The sequence below is a fragment of the Tinamus guttatus genome, unplaced genomic scaffold (genome assembly GCF_059628265.1).
Source record: "Tinamus guttatus ecotype Peru unplaced genomic scaffold, ASM5962826v1 Tinamus_guttatus_pri_ptg000318l, whole genome shotgun sequence".
Lineage (NCBI taxonomy): Eukaryota > Metazoa > Chordata > Aves > Tinamiformes > Tinamidae > Tinamus > Tinamus guttatus.
The window spans coordinates 950,839-973,165 of record NW_028288852.1 but is presented as its reverse complement, the minus strand read 5'-3'; the positions used below and the strand labels follow the sequence as shown (position 1 = coordinate 973,165).

The 22,327-nt window shown below is 43.8% G+C and overlaps 1 protein-coding gene across 3 annotated transcripts in view; it reads right to left on the bottom strand.

Moving 5' to 3' along the window:
- Positions 1–207: 207 nt before the first annotated feature.
- Positions 208–22,327, bottom strand: part of EVA1C (eva-1 homolog C) — a 33,974-nt gene continuing 11,854 nt past the window's right edge. The window contains exons 2-8 of one of the 3 annotated variants that reach the window (XM_088528990.1): positions 21,598–21,794; positions 18,693–18,816; positions 15,800–15,952; positions 5,651–5,794; positions 2,425–2,496; positions 1,944–2,042; positions 208–748 (exon numbers count right to left, since the gene is read on the bottom strand). In XM_088528990.1, the coding sequence (XP_088385116.1) occupies positions 354–748; positions 1,944–2,042; positions 2,425–2,496; positions 5,651–5,794; positions 15,800–15,952; positions 18,693–18,816; positions 21,598–21,794 (1,184 nt within the window). In that variant the 3' untranslated portion in view covers positions 208–353. The remainder of the gene's footprint in view (positions 749–1,943; positions 2,043–2,424; positions 2,497–5,650; positions 5,795–15,799; positions 15,953–18,692; positions 18,817–21,597; positions 21,795–22,327) is intronic. The other 2 variants (XM_088528991.1, XM_088528992.1) reach the window with 2 other exon arrangements.

Below are 22,327 nucleotides of genomic sequence, written 5' to 3'. Positions count from 1 at the left end.
TAAACAGGTGCCACATGCTAATGCAGCCCTTTCATCATGTTATGCTTAAATACTATTCTTAAATATTTTTCTTAAATATTTATTTCTTAAATATTTTAGTACCCCTTGCTCTGTATTATGGCAATTAACCCCAAGTTACAGTGAAAAAACAATCCATATCATAACTGGAAACTATAAAAGCTTCTTCACAGAATGATACATAGTCAGTCACAGGTTTGAAATTCTCCTTTTATTGCATATATTTCTTTTTACTTTACAAATAATTATATGTACTGATACAAATGTTCCTTCACAGAAGGTACATTTTTTTAAAAATAAAAAGGGCTAGGACATCATCCAAAATAAGCCATTTATTATTCATTAATATAAAAGGTATTCATATTTCTAGGAGGCGTCATATCCAGACCGCTGTTCATCCAAATTTCTTGTATGATCTGTTCTCTGCGCTCTATCCTCTCAGCGAGGTCTGCAGCTTCTGTTGAATTATAACCTGAGTAAGAAGGTCTATAAAGTCCTGCCATCTCATCCGGAGAGTCTGAGTCGGAGGAATCCTCCTCCTCCTCCTCCTCTTCCTCATTTTCACTGTTCTCGCCTGCTCCGCCACTTTCCGGCACTAAGTGACCTTTCTTTCCGAGCAATTTCTGGAAGTCATTAGAGCACGACACACGGATCACCAACGCGCACAGCGTGAGGATTAACCCCACACAAACACTGGACACAAACAGTAGAGCGGCTCTTTCAGGGTGATCTGAAATTAGAAATCCAGTGCTTAAGCACTTTGCAAACTCCGCCAAACCCCAGTTCCAAAGAAGTCTTGTGCAAAGAGCGCTGCGTTGTGCGGCCGCCGCGGTGGGAAGGGTTGGGGGGTGGGAGGACCCCCTTGTTCTGCCACACACAGACACCCCTGCCCCTGGAAACCGAGCGCTGCCTCCTCTCCCTCTTTAAATTACCGCCCAAAGAGACCAGCCTCTCAATAACATCACACAGTAGTAGCACTACTCCGGTTTTTTATTACCAGTTTGCTGGCATCCTTAACCGCCTACCAGAAGATACCGCCTTTTTCCAGCCCTGCTGCCAAAGTGGGTCTTGCCCATGTACACAGAGGGCATGGGAAGGGAAAAATTATGCTCCGAGGAGCCACAGCAGCATCTCAAGGCGCGGGCATGGAGAGGGTGTTTTTAACTCTGCAATGATGACTTTGCACTAGAGCGACAGGACACATAGAGCTGGGAACGTCCTTTCTTGACGGGACGTGAAACCAAAGCCATGGAGCTGCTCAGGCTGCAGTTTATGGCGCGGTGCAAGGGCGCTGCAGCTGTAGAGAGCATTGCATGGGGCAGCGGTCCCTGCTCTTTCCCAGGGAGCAGAAATCCCCGCTCCGGCACCCTCCATTACAGCAGCTTGTGCTCGCTCCCAAAATTCATGGGGAATTCTCCTGCACTTTTAGAGATCGGGTGATCACCAATTTATCTGCCTAAACACAGTTTTACAGTGTTGCTGAGTCACAAACCTGCCCCATACCAAAGATGCCTTTTTGTGTGTGTGGTTTTTTTTTTTAACTACTCCTCATTGCTTCTTATAAGTATATAAACCAGTGTTTCTAAAAATGGATGTCTCCAGCACTGCTCCCAGATCAAGATTTTCAAAAATACTGAACATCCAACAGTCCCCATTTAAAATACTCATTTTAAAAATCTTGGCTGCAGCGTGGTAAAAGAGTTTGGATCCTTCAAGATGGAAAATATTCTATAAATACCAATTATGCCATGATTGTCCCATCCACAAGACTGTGATTATATCATAATGATACATTTACTATAAATACAGGACAAGTGGTTGCGAGTTTCATGAATTCAGTCATGACTTTCCGATCTTCCCTTCTCCCATTCTCTCCACAGTGCACAGACCTAAGGAGTCAAACAAGTTCAGCCTCATTTTCTTACCTCTAATATATGCAAATGTAGCCAAGGAGTTGCTAACGATGATTCCTTCCTTTTTTGGAAGCCTTGACTCCCTTGGGTCAAGGTCGGTACCTGTGACAACTGAGGAGGCAAAGCAATGTCAGCCACATCACTCTGCTGCAGGAACGTGGCAGACCAAGCAATGGTTGGCAAATAAAATAGATGTTGAAATAAAATAAATAGTAAAATAAAAGACATTAAAATTAAAATTAGATGAAAAGAATAAATAAAATATTGAAAATATTCAACATATTCCATTTTCAATATTCAAGTGGGTTGGACCCCATCCTGTTCCCCATCTGTTGTGCTGGCCACCTAGGTGAAGAGCAGCAATTTTAGCACTTGGTCCATCATCCCACTCCCACCTCCCTCTGTCCTCGCTCTGCTGTGGTAACATGTCCCCTTTTGGTTAAAGGAGACCAAGGATGGTGTTAAACCATTTTTCCTTTAAAGCTGTACTTACTGTCGCTCTGTTTCACAGAGGGCTTGCTCTCAGTGACCAGTGGGTCAACAGCCGAAAGGATAAATCTAGGAACTAAAAAGGAGAAAGACAAATTGGGTAGCATTTGCTTTGGAAACCAGAGTCCCAGCTAAACACCAGGCCCACTGCTGGCAGCACTGAGTTTCTTATCCGTCTCATACCTGTTTGGGCCGCCTGCTGGGCTACCTTGACTTAAAGAATCAGAGAATCATTATGGTTGGACCTTCAAGATCGAGTCCAACCATAGGCCCTCCACGACCAGGCCTGCTAAACCACATCCCTGAAAGTGCCTTCCCTACACGTTTCTTGAGCACTGACAGGGACAGTGGCTCCGCTACTTCCCTGGACAGCCTGTTCCAGGGGCTCACCACTCTTTCCGTGTAGAAATTGTTTCTAATGTCTGTGCTGAACCTCCCCTGGCACAACTTGAGGCCATTTTCTTTTGTCCTATTGGGAATTATTCTGGAGAAGGGATTGACCCCCGCTCCACTACAACCTCCTTTCGGGTAGTTATGGAGAGTTATGGTCTCCCTTTAAGCCTCCTCTTCTCGCGACTGAATAACCCCAGGTCCCTCAGCCGCTCCTGTAAGGTCAGCGCTCCAGCCCCTTCACCAGCTTCGCTGCCCTCCTTTGGACACACTCCAGCACCTCAGTGTCCTTCTTGTAGTGAGGGGCCCAAAACTGAACACAGTATTTGAGGTGCGGCCTCACCAGCGCTGAGTACAGGGGGGCAATCACTCCCCTAGTCCTGGTGGCTACACTGTTCCTCATACAAGCTTCTACTAACTCTGATAAACTCCCCCAAACCTGGGCTGTTGGCATCACGTGCACATGCCATAGAGCAAGGCAGGTCCCCACTGCGTCTGTTGGGGCTCGGCACAGGCAGGCAGGCCCGGCATGGGAAGCGTTGGGATAACTCACTGTAGAAATGTTTAAAGTCTTGTGTCTGCAAACCCTCCAAATCGAGGGAGGAGCTGTCCTGGGTGGGGGTGGGCTGGGCACCTTTTCATGTCATTAATTTTTTACCCTTGGGAAGTTTTCACAGTCTCTTTTAAAAGGATTAAAGAGAACTAAAAGAAGGAACATCGTGTACATGTTCAGAGTTTGCATATTCTGCGTTAGATGAATGGGCCCTTCAGATATTCAGATCTTGGCATCTCTCCTTTGTATTATATGAAGGCAGATTGACTGATTTTCAGAAAAAAAAGAAGAAGAAATTTCAAGTATGAAGCTCACCTCTATCCCACATACAAATGTTTGCCAATAAACAGTGTTAAAAGAAGGTAAACTGAACAGAGGAGAGTGAAGTTTGAGGCTTTGCATAGTTTTACTTTGAAAAATAACTAAAAATAGCACTTATGAACAGAACTTTTCTTTGTGTGTGGGCTCAAAGTCATAGCTGTTGCCCTTCCCAATGAAGGATTTTTTTAAGGACTTTCTACTCCTGCTTGCAATACAAAGCCAACACAGATAGGGGAAAGTGAGCTCATTCCTATTTTGGCCTGCACATCATCATAACTCTTAACTGTGTTGCAGTGGCAAATTTTCCTTTTTATGTTTTGGTGGTGTGTGAGGCAGCAAGTGAACAGATGTGATGATTGTTTCCAGGCTGCCTTCTGAAGGAACGACATACCTGTGAGGTGAGAGGCTTAACGCAACCGGAAGCCACTGACCCAGGGATACGGGCTGCTGTGTCTAGACAGCCACATCCTGATGAGCAGCAAGGGCCTGAGCCCCCAAAGCGTCTCCTTTAGCCTCTCTTATGCCGCACGGTGCAGGGGTTATGAACAAAAACCAACCTCTTGACTGCTTTATTAATTTCTTTTACGGCTCCCCTTCAGATGCGCTGCGTTTACAAGCACTTTAATCAAGACAGGTCGTATCAGGTCGCTGAGCAGCATAACCGACGGCAGCGCAAGGAGATTTTTATCAAGACGAGCGCATCTCTCAGAGCTTGTGCCAGAGCGGCTACGGCAGGGAGGGCTGGAGCCCGTGACCTACCGCGGGCTGCCCAAGGCAGCAGGCAGCCCAGCCTGGGTGGCACCCCGGCAGCGCGGGAGCGGGGAGCCGGCGGCCTCCGGAGGCTCCTCCGTTCCAGCCTCAGCACGAGCTGACGCGGAGACGGCAACCGGGGCTGCAAGAAACCGGCCTCTCTGCTGCGTTTTCACTAGCGGGAATCGACTCGGCAAAGGAAAACACAGCCTGGCACACTAGCCCTGAAAAGTTGCTGGCCGGAGGGAGCGTGATTTTTTTTCACATTCCTGGATACGATGGAAATCCTTTCAAGTACAGCATAGCCCTCAGAGGATGTGATCTGGCCAGCTGTGTTCCTGTCACTTTGGAGGAAAGCCCTTTTACCTTAGCTTGCAGGGAAGCATCAGGTTGGCAGGAACCCTACAATGAGGGGAAATAATGTAAAATGTCACTCTGGGATATCCCCAAGCTTTCTGCACGCTCACTTAGATGATCTGCAGAACATTTAGACTTGTAAATCATTGGCTAATGCCTCCAATTGCTCAGCTCAGTAGGATTCAGCAGAAGAATAAGTCTTCAGAATGTGCCAGCAACACATAAGAACACTATTTATTATCTAGTTTTTGCAAAACTACTTCACTAAATGATACAATGCACAACCTCACTGCAAACAAGCAAGAGCTTTGTTTCCATTATATAGGTGTGTAAGAAAGCACAATCTGTTATAATCATCCTTATTCTAATTAAACAGATTTCCATTAACAACTTGTTCATAAGACTATTACAGCATAGAGGAAACCACATAGTAATCCTCTGCCTTTGCGTGGAGACAGGTCTCCTGTTCTCTTCAACAGTTATTGCCCTGTCTTTTCCCTAACAAACACCCAAAACACGGGGAGACTGAAAAACAACCTCTTATGTCAGGAAGGGAACAGCTTGGGTTCGTTTTCCTCAGCTCCTCGGGTAAACAGCAACCTGATAGACATGGGGAGTTCTGAAGTCATGCCTGAGTTTATGTTAGGCATAGCTCTGGCCATGGGATTGTTCACATGGTCACACATTTTGGTTACACGTTTGAGTACGGCTATGTCACAGATTTTGTATGTTAAAAGGAAGGTTAGACTCTGCGTATGTGTGTGGTGGGGAATGGCTCCATAGGTATCTGCCTTTTGGTATTGATCTCCTCTGCCAGTAGATTAAAAGTGCTGTGAAATGATCATGCATTTGCTCTTACCACATGCGTAGCTGACATTAAGGTATTTTTTCACTCCAGGTAGGCATGGACTTCCAAAATCCCGGTTAGTGACCATAATTTTGCATCTCTGCTTCCCGTAACACCTTTTTGATAAAACTTCCAGGGCTGTGTAAGATAAACAGTCTGAAAAAAAAATACATATAGAACCCTGATGCTATCAGAAATACTAGCTGTTACACGCACAACTGGAGATAAAAATCTGCTATCAGTTTCAGGTAAATGTTTGCCTGGGCAAGATTTCAGAGTTAGGTCTTAGGATTTGCTTGTGTGAGGAAGTCAGTGTGTAATGAAAACATGAGCTTACAGCAAGCTCACCACCTCACGCATGCTAAGGGTAAGGCTGCAGCAAGATTCAGCTCTATCTACAAATGAGGCACCCAGTGTCAGTCAGTCAGTCATCTATTCTCCATTTTTGGTGACTTGGGGTGAAAAAAGTACACCCAGGCAGCTCTTTTGTCTCTCCCATCTTCCAGTGGGTGTGTAGATCAGGGAAGATGCAATGAGGGCTGCAGGTATCTCTCTCTGCCAGGGTTATCAGGGTGATTTGACCAGATGCCTGATTTCAGTTGAAGTTTGGCAAGATCATTTTTTGTGTGGCACAATAGCCAAGGATACAGTGAAGTGAATGAAAACAGACAGATAGTGTATGAAAACTGGCCTAGCTGAAATTTACATTTGCCTTTCAGTTGCAGACTTGCGTTTTTTTTTTTTAATTGAAAATCTATGTTTTTCTTTTTACCAAAAACAACAAAAAAAGAAACCTAAACAAAATAAGCAGTATTTTGCATCAAAGTTGAAATTACCTAGATAGGAAAATCTGTGTGATAGACAAACCTTTAAAATCCCCTTTAAACGAGAATGAATATTTCTAAATTTTATTAATTTCTCAGTATCTACACATGCTAAACCCTGATCCACAAAGCAAAAATACCTATTAGCTCTGGTTATTAAACAGAAACTATGATAAAAACACAAGTCTATAATAAGAAGTATATTTTTCTGAACTTGTCTGGTCCCAGTCAGTTTTACCTCTTAGTTCTGTGGATGTCTATGAACAAGGGATATTCATCCTTGTGTTCCCAGGTGGGGACTTTCTACAAGTTAAAAGCATTTATCTCTTGCCACTAAAACAGTCATTCTTCCTCTAATAAAATTTAGACAAGGATGGCACCTTGTCATCTTCTTCCAACTGCTTGAGCTCGTTTATGCTACTTCAGAGGCAGGAAAGAAAGTGTTCAAAAAGGTTTCTCAAATCAGTCTTGATTGAAAAGAATGTGGAGATTTGAGACTGGCATTCTTGACAAAGAAGATTTACCTTTAATATGTGAAAATGGGAAAAAATTCTGATTTTGAGAATTAATCCTTTGACACCAGCTAAGTACCTGTGACTAAGTCATATGCATGAGTAGACACATGAGGAGATACTGTGCCGTTTCCTTTTTTTTTTAGGAAAGAAATCGCGGGTTGCCTTAAGATATGCATTTCTGGGAGAATAACGTTTGCTTTGGCTTTCGGAGACCTAGAAACATAACGCCTGCATGTCCTGGAAAGCTGCTGGGCACCCAACGCTGGCTGAAAACTTCAGAATTGTAATTGAATAACTCAGAGGTTAGCTGAGCACGTCTAGCTGTCAGCTAGTGTCTCTGGCCACCTTAGATGGCTAAGAATATATTTGGGTGGACATTTTAGGCAGCCATTAGCTTATTTTGGCAAGTGCAAAAACAATTGAAGCGTATCAGCAGGAACTATCGGATGATTCATATATGAATGGATTGGGAGCACAACAGCAACCTGGCAAACTGATTTATGTTTCCTACAACCTTTCTTGCTCTTGGAGCTATGTGATGTCTTGCGTAACAGCAGGATCTTGCCCTGATGGTTTTCTACAAACAACTCAGTGGTGCACTGAGTGCATGTTTTATTCTGCCTTTTTGCCCATGTTGTTGTGGGAGTTAATAGGTCCTTATCATCTAAATACATGTTGGATTTGGCTACTCTTGGTGAGGAGCCCGTCCTGGGATTGCAGGCTCCTGGCAGGCCAGGTTTTGGAGAGCCTTTCCAAGGCCTGACTGGTGTCGTAGGTGTGCAAGTGTAAACCAAGGCTGCCTTGGTTTGCAGGACAGCACACTTCGTAACTGGAATGACCAGTAATAAAACAAAACAAACGAAAAAGCCCAAAACAAACAAAGAAAAAAAACCCACCCATATTTAACAGCTACCTGTGGTCTATCAAGTATTTGACTTTTGGTGATTAGGTCAAAAACTGCTTTCTTTTTTTTCTCTGTTTTATGCTCTTGCTGACTGAGCAATGAGTTCAGCAGGGAGGAATTTTGAGTGTTCTGTACTGAAAGTCACTCTTTCGAGGGCTGCAGCTTTGTCTGTCTGGTTCCCCACAAGCAGATGCTACACAGAAGTTAGCTGTGAGGACACTCAAGGCAGGTTCAGCCCAACTGGCCTGGGAGTAGCTGCAGTGGTGCGATGCTCACACCAGGAACAGCTGGTGTGATCCTCCTTCTGGTCAAATACCTTCCTGCAGGGTCTACATGAGGAGAAAGTCCAGTTGGGGCTGAATTTTGAGTAAATGATTGAATAGTTCCACTGAACAGTCCTTGGCAAGTCACAAATCAAGGGATATGCAATGCATCTTCTTCCTGAAGTAACACTTGAACTGAGCTTACGCTTACAGGGCTTGCTAAATTGATACCATCTGTTTGAAATAAACTGCTCCTTGAATAGCACTTTCCTGGCATGCAAGAAGACCAGGGTCATCCTCCAGCAGCAACAGCAAATTCAGCAGTGCATGGCTGGGAAAACACTTAATTCTTCAACCGTTCCCATCAGCTGGCTTGCTACATACCAATAGTTTTAGTGGATTTTTTGAAGTGGCCCCTTACATGGGTGGCATAGAGATACAGGCGACAGCAAGAGGTTTTTAACATAGTAGTAAACTATCAGGTCTGACTACAGCTATTTAACAGTGCAGAAAGCCCTGTTTCTGGAAGAAAGGCTCTTTCAGCTCTCTAATTAGCTGTGTTCGGGAAAGTTTTGGCAAGCAAATGACATGCCATAAATCATGTAGCCTTTAATGAGGAGCAATTTGTCTTCCCATTTCTTAACGTTTTTCTCAATTCAGACACGAGGAGCCTTCCTTCCCTGTCTTTCCACCCTACCACCCAAGACCTGCAGGCGATGGAGCAGCCAGCCTGTGCGGTGGGTGCCGGCTTTGGCAGCAGCCTCCTCTCCCACTCCTGTGACCATCACTGATTGCTGCCTTTTTCCACGTCACTATGCACGAGGCAGGCCTCAAAACACTGCATGTAGGGGATGCACCTTAAATGTAGATCTGTATTACAAAAAAAAAAACGTAATGCTCCCACAAAGGACTCTGGGGGCCCAAGTGAGGAGCTCCTACTTTTCACTCCACGCTAGAGCCCAGCTGCACGTTGCTTTCGTGCCCAGCTGCTGGCTCATGGTGCTTTATGGATTTCTGGGCTGTGCCTACCCGCAAAAGAATAAGGAGCTTGCTTTAAAAATCAAGTGAAAGCAAAGATTTCACACTCCCAAATCAAGAAGGCTTGTGCTTTGTGGAGCCCATGTATCAGCTATGGGGATAAGAACTGACAGGGGGAAACTAAGGCGTTCTGGAGCACACTAAGGCTGAGAACTCCTAAAGAAAGTTACCATAACAATATGGTAATTTATGCAAGAGCATGGCACAGAAGGTCCTGCCTATGCTTCAGAAAAAGGGCCATTTGAACTGCTAATTCTTGCAAAAAGACACAAGCATTTATGCTTGATCCGCATTTATGAAGAACGTTTCAGGTATCTTATATATTCCAGGGCCGAGCCCTGTCAGCAAACAAGGCAGGATGAGATGCTAAAAGCGCTGCTTTTTGTTGGAACAGGACAGTTGGTAGAAGTGACTATAGCATCAAGGCTCTCTGAAAAACTGCACCCTTTCTCTCCCTCTCGCAGTGTAGTGGCAGTTCCTGTGCCTGTTGTGAGCCCCTTGTAGTCTGCATGAGATTAGCCCATCGCTTGGGGTTGTTTAGAAGTGGGTCTGAGTTCAGAATTTGGTCTGTGAGGGGTTGGTGGAAAACCCCCACAGCCTTTCTCTCCTCCTGCTCCTGCCAGTACAAATACAGGAGACAAGACACAAATGGAATCCCACACGTGGTGACAGCAGGAAACAAACTCTCCCTGCTCAAATGCTTTTGGCTTTGCTTTCTGCAGTTGAGGTCTATATGCACACAGATAAGTTAAAGGAGTTTCTTATTTTATTTTAAAGTAAAGTTTAAGAATACTTTTCCAAACAACCCACAAATCTAAGCAAGAAAAACCTGCACATAAGAAAAATCTAACCTGATATTAAGGAAATATTAATGGACAAAGTGGTACGTGTCTGAACTTGCAGATAACTTCAAATAGCTGCACAGCAGTGTGTGACCTTCCCCACTGACCTCAACAGAACATTAACTGGTCTCTAAAAATTAAGTCTGTTTTCCTCCTCCCTCCAGATATTCACTTCTCATCGTGCCACTGCTCCAGTCCTCTTTTGGAGCCAGTTTGCCTTGGCAAGAACTCTCGAAGTTGAGGCATGCAATGACTCCTGGCAGCACCTCATGGGGTGCAAAACAGTTACTGAATTTCCTACTTTCCTCAGGTGACACAAGGAACTTCTCATACCTGATGTCTGTGCATAGATAAGAGTTGACTCAAGGCTTATTTGTGGTGGAAGCAAAATTGAACCATTTTGTTCTTTCTGTTGCACCCACCATAGTAAGGCAGTAGCTCCCTGTGGACTATCCTCCCACCCTCAAAGTGAGCAGACGCCACTGGCAAAAGCCGCAAAGGAAGACAGGAAGCTTCCCCATGTGCCCAAGCACTGGTACCACTGACGAAAAGTGGCCCTGCCTGGACCGTGCTGGCGCTGTCCCTCCTTCCCCAGAGCCCCGGCTGCCCTGCTCCTCCACAGCGCCCCGTGCTGCAACACCAGCAGGACTCCTCTGCAGACCCCGCTGCCGTCCACCCAGCAGCTTGCCTCTTGCACAGCTGCCCACGGGCTTGTGTTTGAGATCAGCCTTTCAATTAGCTAGTACGTATGTGGCAGATATAGCTGATGCTCAGGAATAGAAGGATAAAACCTACTGGTCCTGGGCTAGTGACACCTGAAATCTAAAAAGGACTTTTAATCACATTCTCTTCAGCAGTTCTCAACTAGCAATTCTTGCCTTCTCCCCACTGGGCTCAGGGTTTCTGTTCATCTAACAAGGGCTCCTTGAAGTGCCTATATTTCAATGTCTAGTGTTTCCTGTTTCCCTTGCCTTACCTGTTTTGTAATTTATGGCACTTAAAAGCCTATAGCTAGCATGACTCTCATAACTTTAGTGGATAAATATTTCCAAATCTCCTGTAGTCACACCTTCAACTTCAGTCATCTCTGCTGTCAGCAGAGCTACACGTAGGACCGGTTGTCCATGCACACATGCAGGAGTATACATTTCTTGGTATAAAAAAGAAGTCAAAAGTTTTTAAATTGCTACTAAGGAATAAGAGATACAGACCCTTTGGACCCTTCACAATATTGATACAAAAAAAATCATATCACAAGATACTGTTATATAATAAATTCATGGTACCTTTTGGGGTTGTAAGGCATCTATAGGGCTTTGAAAAATTCTCTTTCTTGCCTTGCCATCACTCCTCCTCTCTAGCATAGTGTCATCTCACAAGAAAGAGGGGATGACGATAAAATCCAACCCCAGGGTACTTCATTCCATGGTGTCATGGAAGTGTCTGATTTCTCACCCCTCTCTTGGTCTCTCTTGAGTGTGGGACCCCACTTCCCAGTACAACTCTCTCTATTACCAGTTCCCATTTTAACGAGATCCAGAGTCATGCATCTCAAGGCTCTGCTGGTCATTAATGCTTGGGGAGGCTAATGTCTGACCAGACAGGGCACATCCAGTAAAATTCCTGGGAATTACACTCTAGTATTCCAGCTTGCATGTTCCAGCTAGAGGCTGGCTACTACCAAGCCTTCTTTCAAGTGCTTTCATGTATTAACATGAGTAGTTTATGATTTAAGGAGTGTTTGTTGACCTGAATCTTCCTTGCATTCCCTATAGTAACCTGTGTCTTGGCAAGGTCCTTTGTTTTCTTTTAGCCAATAAATCTCCTGTTTCCTCATGTACAAGTTACTACAAATGTAAAAGAGAAAACAGTACATCAGAAAAGGCAGTAACTTACACGGGAACAAATGGCTACAAGCTCCTGCCTTGCTGGAGATCTATTGGACACAGTGGATAGATATCTCTATGCAGAACCATCACAAAAAAAAAACCTCTCGTTTTTTTTTGCAATATTAGTGCAACAGGGAAATTGCTTTCTATAATTTCTGTACCATTTTAACAGTGTTGGTGAATTGCTGCAGAAGCCTCTGCTTGGGGTTCTTGATTTATATGCAGATAAACCAGTGTGCTTCAAGAAAATCCTACTTATGCTAGGAGATTAATTTGAAAAAAAAAAAGAAAAAAGAAAAAGAAAACTTTTCTGAAAGGTAGATTATCCTAAAATGCCTGGACACATGATTTCATGCACTGTCCTTGGAAGTGGGTAACTGTGTCTGCTTATAAGAATGAATGGTCTGGAGGAGAAGTTGGAAAGCAGGACTGTGGACCAGGGCTGTGTAAAAATACCATTTTTCTGTTTGATGGTGAAAATATAAAAAAAAAGGAAGAAAATGCTTTATATTGATTTACGAGAAAACATTGTATGTTTGGACAAATTGTCCTTTCTCTCAAACAATATAGAATCAGATAAGTTGTTCAAAGCACAGCTTTCGATTTCTGGTCATTTTTAACAAAAGCAAAAGACTTTTGGAAGTGCAGGTGAAAGTTATATATATAATTAAGTACCAGTTCTGGGACTGAAGTAGAGTTTTTATATTCACTCTGCTAAATCTTAGAGAGTTTCTTGTCCTATTAGTTCGAATTTTTACCTGCATTCAAATCCTCTCTCTGTCTGAAACCGAATAGGGATGTGAATACATGTCTTCCATAACCCATCCGGCATGAGCCTTCCTTGGTGGCACTATCTCTTGCTAAAGCTCTGAGTATCTGATTTGATAGTGTGTTCACAGAAGAGGAATAATTCAGAATATGACTGTCTCAGTCTAAAGCTGCTGTTTGTCATGAATTGCTTATTAGCTATACTACTACATAGTAAATACATGGTATACACATGCTAATGTCACCAAAACCTTAAGAAGTATCTATTAAGTCTATACCCCACATGCCTAGCAGCACTACATCCAGTACGGTTAGATGTAACACTCTGAGCTCACTGGAGGCCTGCTATACAAGTCACTGGGCCCTATAGACAATTTATTTGCTAGAGAGTATTAAAACAACTCCTCACATCTTCTTAGTCATTCAGCTAAACAAATTGAAAGCTTCATATGTCACAAGGCTGATGTACAAAGATATGGGAGAAACAACAATGGATGTAAGCTGTAGTAGATTTAGCTTTGGTGCAAATATACTCATGTATGTGTACTCTGACTCTGGAGTGAAGAGCAGCTGTAGTAAGTTTTCTAAATTGTCTTAAATCCTTAAAATAATCTTGACATTCAAACTACCACTACTTTTCCAGGGTCAAAGGTACACAGGCACTTAAAAAGTCCTATTATGCACTCACTGGCACCTGTATGTACTTTAATGACTGCATAAATAAGATTGAAGCTCCAGGTGGCTTGATCTGGACTCTCCTGCATTTGACTCTTAAGTTTCTTGTGGTACCTGGATGTATACTCTTAAGCCGCATAGGTGCTTTTGAAAATCGGGCTCATTGCAGAGAGTCACTGGCCCCACACAGAGAGGCCAACTACTTTCATTAAGTAATCGGAAATCTATACAAGGGTTTACCTTTTATAGATCTACCCTGTGTTTTCTCAAGACTTATGCTGTCTCCTATTGCTATAGATTGCATTAGAGAACAGCCAGGCAGTTTCTCAAGAGGGTGCACATATGTTTGGGGGCTATAGCCGAGTATGTTGCTGTTCCAGGCTATCCATTAAGAAGAGTTTGATGCATTTTGATCTGTGAACTATAAGCACTGATATTTCAGGCAGTTGAGCAATTTCAAGAAGTGAGCAAAGTGCAAGAAATTAATATGGTTGTAGCCTTTTTGGACCTGGCTGCTGAGCTGACTCTGCTCTCCTTTGAGTCTTGCACTAAGGTCATTGTAGGGAGGGATGTTTGAGACCTTCCACATAACAGATACAGAGTTATTCAAAGTCTGTGTGAAGGATTTCAACAGATAGCGTAAAACAGGGACCTGTCAATGTTCAGGCTAGATTGGCAATCCAAATCCGTCACAAAATAATGAAAAATAAAATCTTTAAATTCTCTCACAAAACCCCATGGAGTAGTTAGAAAGTGTGGGATCACTGCACATGAGCCCTGATTTATAACACGCTACCTTAAAATTTGAAGTATTAAAGAACTTGAAGAGCTCTGAAAGAAACAAAAATTTCTTAAAACGGAAACGAACCTAGGATCCAAATCCCTGATGGAATAAATCAGGTAATCCATGATTTTACAGAATAAATAAATAAATAAATAAAGTGCTGTATTTGCATGAAGACTCTTTTATCTTCTTTTTGGTATTGGCATTTTAAATAGATTCTTGTACAAGAACAGAATACAATCTTCAGGCAATACATTTTTAATAAAACCTATAAAACTAAATAGAAACATTGGCTTGCAGACAAATGGCTTTTAAGACTCCTTATTGATCTCTTCTTGATGTTCAGAGTTGCTTCTTACCGATTTCACTCGTAGTGCAATTGTCAGCAGCGAGCCCAAGCGCAGCCTTTGCGGGGACGAGCACCCACCATGCCAGCGCTTCCCTAGGCAGTATTAGGGGAGGTGACCAGCATGTGCATCTGGTGCTGGCCTTCCTCAGGGCGTCAAAACTTACTTGCATGTGTTCAGGGTCAGCCACTGAACGCATTCATGCAAACATCAAGCACCTTCACAAGCTCACCCTACTATCAGTTCAGATACTTAGTGATAAGAACGGAGCTGTCAGTCCTTAGCGATACATCAGCTGAGAATGTAAGCTAAAGTCAAAGACTGGCTACTGATGTAGACCACTGATATAGACCATGCAACTAGTTAAAATGTTTTAGGTTCTGTTATCCGTTTGAAAGGGAACACTCTGTTTCTGGAAGTGTTTATAGTCTGTGACCAAAATGCTATTATTACCATTATTATTAACTCCACTACTACTCACACTGTTATTTCTGTTACTACTATTATTTGTATTCAGATCCCTTGGGACACACCTGAACTAGTAAACCAGCAGTGCCAGGGAGAGTGCTTCACCCAGTACTGTGCTTAGCTTCACTGCTAAGCACAGTACCTGCACCTGTTTGGCCTGGGCCACCAGCATCTTCCCAGCACTTCCCCATCATAATTCAGCCCCAGGAGAGGACAGCAGCCCCAGGAAGCTGTTTGCATGCAGTCACTCTGCTCTGGAGGACACTTTAATACTACATACACAGGCCATTTCCTGCCTGCTGGACTTTTTGCCAGAGAAAAGTCCCAGGCACATTTAATTTACTAGTCTAATGCAGTCTTGGAGTCTGGTCATATAGCAGTGTCTAAAGTGATGGATCCTGATCTGAGGAGCTTGTCTTTACAAACTTAATTTAAGGCAAAAAAGAGCCATCAAAAATAGAGATCAGAGCAGACAAGGTATTGTGACGTACTTGTTGCCTAATAGTTGTCAGAAGCTGGAGGAAGAAGAAAGGCAAAGAGCTGATATTTAGTACAAGCTGCTTAAATTTAAGATAGCCAACAGGACTTTTTTTTGAAAAAAACAATTCATTATAGTAAGAACAGATGAACTACAGCAAAGGTTATTACTTTGCTACATTTCTTACCCTATTTTTCTCCCTCATACTGGGCAATCTGAGTCTTAAAAATACCCACTCTTATGTTTCAGCCATTGGCACTTCCAAAGTGACATTGCTCTTGTGTCTGCAGTTTTCTCCCTGTCTTTATTTCTCCCTCTTCTGTACAATCCCTCAGAGAAAGTCACTTCAGCAGCATAAAGACCTACCGAACGGGGGGACGCGCTCCACCTCTGTCGAGCAGACGTTCTCTTCATGTGCCCATCTGCCGTAGGTGGCCGAGTAGATGATAAGGAACTTGGACTCCTGACAATGGAGTTTCAGTTCCTGGTTTTCACATGCTGATTTGGTTTTGTATTCAGCTACAATAGAAGCAAACAATAATACGGTAGCATGAGGCAACTTACTCAGCCGGACTGCTAATAGCAAATAGCAGCATGACAGAAAACAGCTTTTCTCTAAGTTCTCCTGTGAGTGAAATGTGGTACAATTACAACCAGAGACAAAGCCAACAGCAAAGTGGAGTGTTTCCTCCAGCTAAATTGTTCCCTTATGACCATCCAAAGCCTCCAGTCCCTTTTAAAAATGAATTAAAAAATTAACTTTTGCCAGCCTCCCTCCCTGTGGAACAGCCTCCCCCATTCCTGCCTCATTTCCTGGCCAGCTCTCGCCAGCCGCTGGGTCGAGGAGCCTCATGCTTCCCTCTTGTCTCTGCAGAGGACAAGGCTGCTTTCTGTGCCTCTTCTAAACGGCTGTTGGAGCGCCGGGAGCCGCGCACCACCCGTCAGCCGTGGGGACACCCTGACCGCAGCGGGGTCCGGGCGGCATCCACGTCGCGCTCCTGGGGCCAGGGGGCTTCCCTGGGCGGGCCGGGCCTCCAAAGCGCTGCTGACAAGGCTGTGGGAATGGGGAGCCTGAGAAAAACGCGGCAATGCCCCGGCACAGAGGTGGGTACATCAGTGGTATGAGCTCTTAGGTGGCAGGGGCACCTCTGGGTTATGCCATCTAGGGCAAACCCTCGTAAGCATGGCTAGGGCCAGGGAGAATAGTTTAGTCTGCTCTGTTTCATGGCTTTCAGAAATGGGAAAACAGGAAAAGGAGGCTCCTGAGCTGAGCAGGGACAAAGGGAAATCTTATTGTTACCAGCCGGGATTGCCGTGAGTGGAGCGCGCGTGCTGGTGCTAAAGGGAATAGTGAAAGGAAAAGCTCTATCTGCGCCATGAAGAAAACATAACTAGTTTGCTTAGGATAGAACAAATACCAAAATGCTTTGTCTTTAGTGGAAATGCCACCTGAGCTCCTCAGCACACGTGAGATGCTGCAGCCTGCTAGTTCTGCGGCGGCCCCCTTGGGAGCTGTGAGGAGCTCGCCAAGGGAACAGGGGCTGGGCACCAGGGCCCATGGCCTGGGCCCTCCAGGGACGAGGGAGACAGGGGAGACGGGCAAGGGGACAAACCTCGAGTGGCGCAGGGCAAGGCAAGGGTGAAAGCACGAAAGACACCTCCGCATGGATGCAGCAACAAGTGAAAATACAAAATCTCTACATGGCGGGGAAAACAACGGGATTCAGGGAATCGCCAAAGCATCTGCTTGAAGGCAAAGGGATTCTAGCGGAGGTTAAAGTTGCGCTCAAGTGGTTTCCGGAGTGAGGATGTTTTCTGCAATTAGCCCGAGCAATCTTAGTAACACACTCAGGAATATGAATTTCCTGTCAAATGGGACCATGTAATTTGCACTGAAACTGGCTGTCTCCCTCGATTGTGAGGCAGCACTTGCTGTCAAACATACTTTTTACCAACTTGGGTAAAATTCAGATCACATAATATTATATAATGCAAATAACTCATTCACAGTGGGGAAAAATATTAAGTGCCTTAAAAAAGTAACAGAGGATCACAACCCTCTATTGATTAGTAAAGAAAGATCTCTGAGCACGCAGATACAGCTATGATATGCAAATACATATACTATTAACAGTGCAGTAACCGTAACCTGGAAAAAAAAGTGAAATGTAAAATAATACAGATCATTAACATCTTATGTTTTAGACATATTTTTATTTTTCTGAAGATTCGCCCAGTAAATCTCTCGGGGAATCATGTGCTACTTCTTTGCCAAAGGAAAGAACCACTCCAGTGTTTTTGCTTTTACTTCATTACTCTGCATAAATAGGCCCTGCATTTTGCTGTGCCACTCCGGTTCCTATTCCACCAATGCTGTCAATCTTAATGCTCTGATTAAAGAAAATACCTTTTGTGCTTTCTCCTTCAGCTGTGGGATGGTATTTCTGAGTTGGCTTGCGAACCTACCCATAAATCATCATTCAAATATTTTCTTTGGGACCCATTTCTGGCACATGGGGGATGAGCTGCCAAAGAAAGCTGACTGCCTGGGCAACTGCAGCTTGTTCTCAAGTATAATAGCAGCAGCAACAACAAAAAATTAAAAGCCACCAGTAAACAAAACTTCCTCATGACTGTCTAACCTTTCTAAAAACTCTTCTTGTGTTTCAAAAGTGCATTATCTTTGAGGCAGGATTTGTCTCTATATATCAGTGTCAGTCACCTGTATAGAATACAGGTAATGCTATAATAAAAATAGCCATGTGTGTGTATCCCCCAGTGATTATTCTAGAAACATGAGGCAATGACACAGACTTGGAAAGTTTCTAAGGTGTTCTGTTAGGCATCCTTGCATCTTTCTTATTAAGGTATAATCTTGTTCATAATTTGAATCATTAGAGCAAGCATCACTTTTTTTTTTTTTTTTTGCTATTTACCCCTGTTTTATATTTACCCCTATTCTACCTTACCATTGCCATCTCTATAAATATACTTTCCAAAACAATTTTTTTCTTTCCTAGACTGATGTCTGACATCTGATTCTGACAGATTACGCTGGTCATAAAATTGGCAGCAAGAACACTGAAGTTGTAAGCACAATGGAGAGCAAAGGTAACACAGAAAAGAAAACAATGTGCCATTAATCTCAGAGTCTCAGAACTTCACACAGATTTATGCAAAGCCTTGTGCAGCAGCATTCTCACCAAAACAAACAATGAAACACACACAAAAACACACTCGCCTCATGTGGATTACTTACTAGGTTTGCATTTAAAGGAGACAAGGAGAAATTTAGTGGTTCCTGGACATAGATCAGGTCCAAAAACCCGACTATTGACAAGGAGTTGGCAGGATCTCAGGTTTTGGCATTCGTCCAGTACTTTCTAGAACAATGGGCAAAAAGGATAGTCTTGAAAACAAGATATGAAGCTACACAGCAGTGAGTACACTTAATCATACTTTGTTCTATACATGACAGAAATCACTCTTTCATTTTTTTTTTTTTTTTGGCCATGAAAACATAGGTAACAGTTGCACCATAGCATTAAGGCTGCATCTCTTCCGGACTTCGAGCACTGGATGAGTTTATGAATGCACATACACAGCAGCAGTATCCATGGCAAGTGAGGATTTTATCAATTTGCTGAGTTTTGCTACTTTTCCCTCTGTCACCAACCAGGGAGTCAAACCTCACCGTGTGCCCACCACCTCAGTGGGGTTTGGGATGCAGTGCAGAGTCCAAAATACGTGGGAGCACTCTCAGCCTCCGGGCTTTTCTTGGAGATGCCTGAGGCACACGCACATCTTCCCAATGATACTCATGGGACAGCTGAAGGGCGGTAACCAATCACTCAAAAACGTGACTTTGTAACCATTTAATCTCACTTAAGTTTACTATGCCCTGCAATACCTTCATTTGAACAGTTTAGACAGGGCTTTCCATATACTATTTTTGAATAATCCACGTTGTGCCCATGGTTCTTGATGATGTGATCGCTGCAGACCATGATATGGAGTGGCTTGTCTGTGGGTCAGCCAACACATAACTGCAGTAACTGTAAGATACCATTCTCTGATAGTTTTGGATATCCCCATAAAATCCATGGGAAAAAAATCTGATTTCTCATCAGAAGGGGTCTCAGTCATGCCAAGAGGCCTAATCAGAAATTTACCACTGTGCTTAGCATATACTGCACTATTTCCAGACCCAGACAGTTGGCAGGGGTTGAATCTCCTCTCTCATGCCTGGGAGCCATCCTTCTCAAGCAGAAATGATACACACTGGCAGCGCAGCGCAGTGATCCTGTAACACTCTCATCTTTTCTTCCCCCTCCATAGAAGAGGAGAACTTGCATCGACCACTTTTTGAGGATTAAATGCATCCTAAAGACTTTAAAAGGGCAGAAGACGCACAGCAGACTTTATTTGACCGCTCAATTCTTCTTTTAAACTGTTGCAGGTCAAACAAATAACTTCTCCTTAATTTGGGATCGTTCTAGAACAGGCCAGGGAAATAAAGTTACATCCTTAGTAAGTGGGGAGAGCCGTTCCCTACTGAATCACCTTCTGTTCGCAGCTAAGCTCAACTACCTCCTGTGCATCTATTTGCATCTTCCTTTACTCAATGCAAAGAGCAGTCACATTTTTTATCGTTTTCCCATGCAAAAACACGCAGCCATGAAAGCAAACAACGATGGGCGCGCTGAGATAGCGCGGGACAATTAATACCTCGGCACAGATCGAAACTTGCTGCAATCCTTTTAATAAGAGGTCCCTGTATAAAGTGCCCGTTATGCTTCCTCCTGTCTGCAGGACAGCATCATGCCTGATTATGCAGATGGCAGATATGGTTCCAGAGGGAAGGGCAGGAGGTGGGTGAGATCACTGGAGCTCTTTTCTAAGAAATCAGTTTACAGGATATGTCTCTTCTCCTTGACAGAACCGGAAATCTCTGAGATGCAGAGCTTTCCTATCTCTCACATTTGTGGCCTTGTCAAACGGCTCTCATGTCTTTGATCAGTCACAGAGCCTGAATGTGGATGATGGTTTATACAACAGCTATCCCATGCTGTGTTTATTACACCCAGCGGAAAAAAACTATCCACGGAGACTTCACAAAGGCACTCCAGACTTGCAATCCCAAAATAATCATTGTGTCACACCACTGTAGTCAGTAAAATAACATCAAGGATGCATCTGGCCTACAATTTTTAGTGAAGAGCTCTATTTTTGCATGGCCCACAAGTCGTGTCTGGAATGTCTTTAGAAGTTGCAGTACAGCATGTGCAAGCCACACGTACAAAACTGCCCTAACACTGTTTCTGGAGAAGGGCTATTACACTCAAACCACTTTGTTCACTAGTGGTAGGAACAGAGATACCCTGTTGCAAAGAGCAATGTACCAGCTTCAAGGACAAATGTTTCAAGGAAGCAAAGCTTCTGTAAAGCCTTTACAACAGCTTCACTGACACAACGTGTTCAGATTCCATGAACTTCCCATTCTTTCAATGATTTGTTGAACTGAGCCTGAGAGTGGACCTTTTCACTACAACGAAACAAGATTTTGACGACAGTGTAAGATAGACCTTCTAGATCTTGTTAAGAAGCCTCCATAGCAGAAAACAGCAATTTATGAAGTGTATGGCCCAGGAAGCAAACCGTATTGATAAAAGCCCTGTACTAATGGAAACGTGGCTGCAGAGGTGCTAAGCATCTGCTATTTAGCTGTCACCAAAACTGTGCTAGAATGCCAATGTATGTGGTGCATTTGTAACCCAGCCATGTCAGGTAAGACACCTCTCCTGGGGATATGGAGGACCTGCATGATGGACTGATTGGTCTGCTCCATTGCAACCCAGTCCTTGGTTAGAAGGGAAATGATTACACTGAACGCCACTGAGAATGGGATTTCCAAAGCAAAGCTTATCAAAACAGAAGGAAAGCTAGAGAGCTGTTGACAAGCCTATGGGAATATTGAAAGGAATGTGATTGATACCTCCTGCTGGTCAGATGAACTCTTTCTCGTACTTTGCATGGAAAACAGACAGAAGTACCATATCATTTCATTCAACATTGGGAATATTCACAGTTTGCATATAGTATAGCTCACCACACGGAAACCTTCAAAAACATTTTGCATGAAGAACCTTTACAACACGTGGTACCTGCAAAGAGGTGGGTGCCACACAGTTTATGGGTCCTGTCATCCTGGTTTCTGGCTGCTGGGTACTACACATGTGGTAATCTTGCCCATAAAATGCTGACTGAATGCTTATTGTTGAGTGCCGAGGACAATGCAGACTCAAACGCTCCCCGTCGCAGGCATAGGCCGTGTGATTTTGCAGAAGTTTGGTTAGGTAACCTAGAAAATATTTAGCCGTGTTACAACTAGCACAGGAAATGATAAGCCCATTAGGTAATATGAAAACCACAATCAGTCTCTGGAAAGGGCACCGCAGTCAAGGTTGGGAGCATGGCTGGCTGCCACACCACGCGGGTCTACGAGTGGGTCAACCTTTACGTCAGCCCTGAAAAACAAGAGGTCAGGCACCATGATCCAGTTAAGCGGCAGTGAGTCAGAGCTGTACCAGTATTTAGCACTACCTCCTTCTGCCCTTCTCTCTGTTATTCTGCATGAGATTCTGGCAGCAAGGCTCAGGCTGCTACCTTGACCACAAGATAGTCACTGTGATTGAAAATTACTAGTGGTAATTTAATTCAAAGACTTTCCGATCAGCATTTGTGACACTTTGCAATCTCTACCCCTCCATCACACCTGGTAGATATCTGTCTTGAAGTAGAGAACATTTGTGGGTGAACTGGAGGAAGAGATATGTGGGACAGGAGAGATAAAGGACAGGCAGTCCTCCAGTTTACAAGTGAAACAAGATCCTT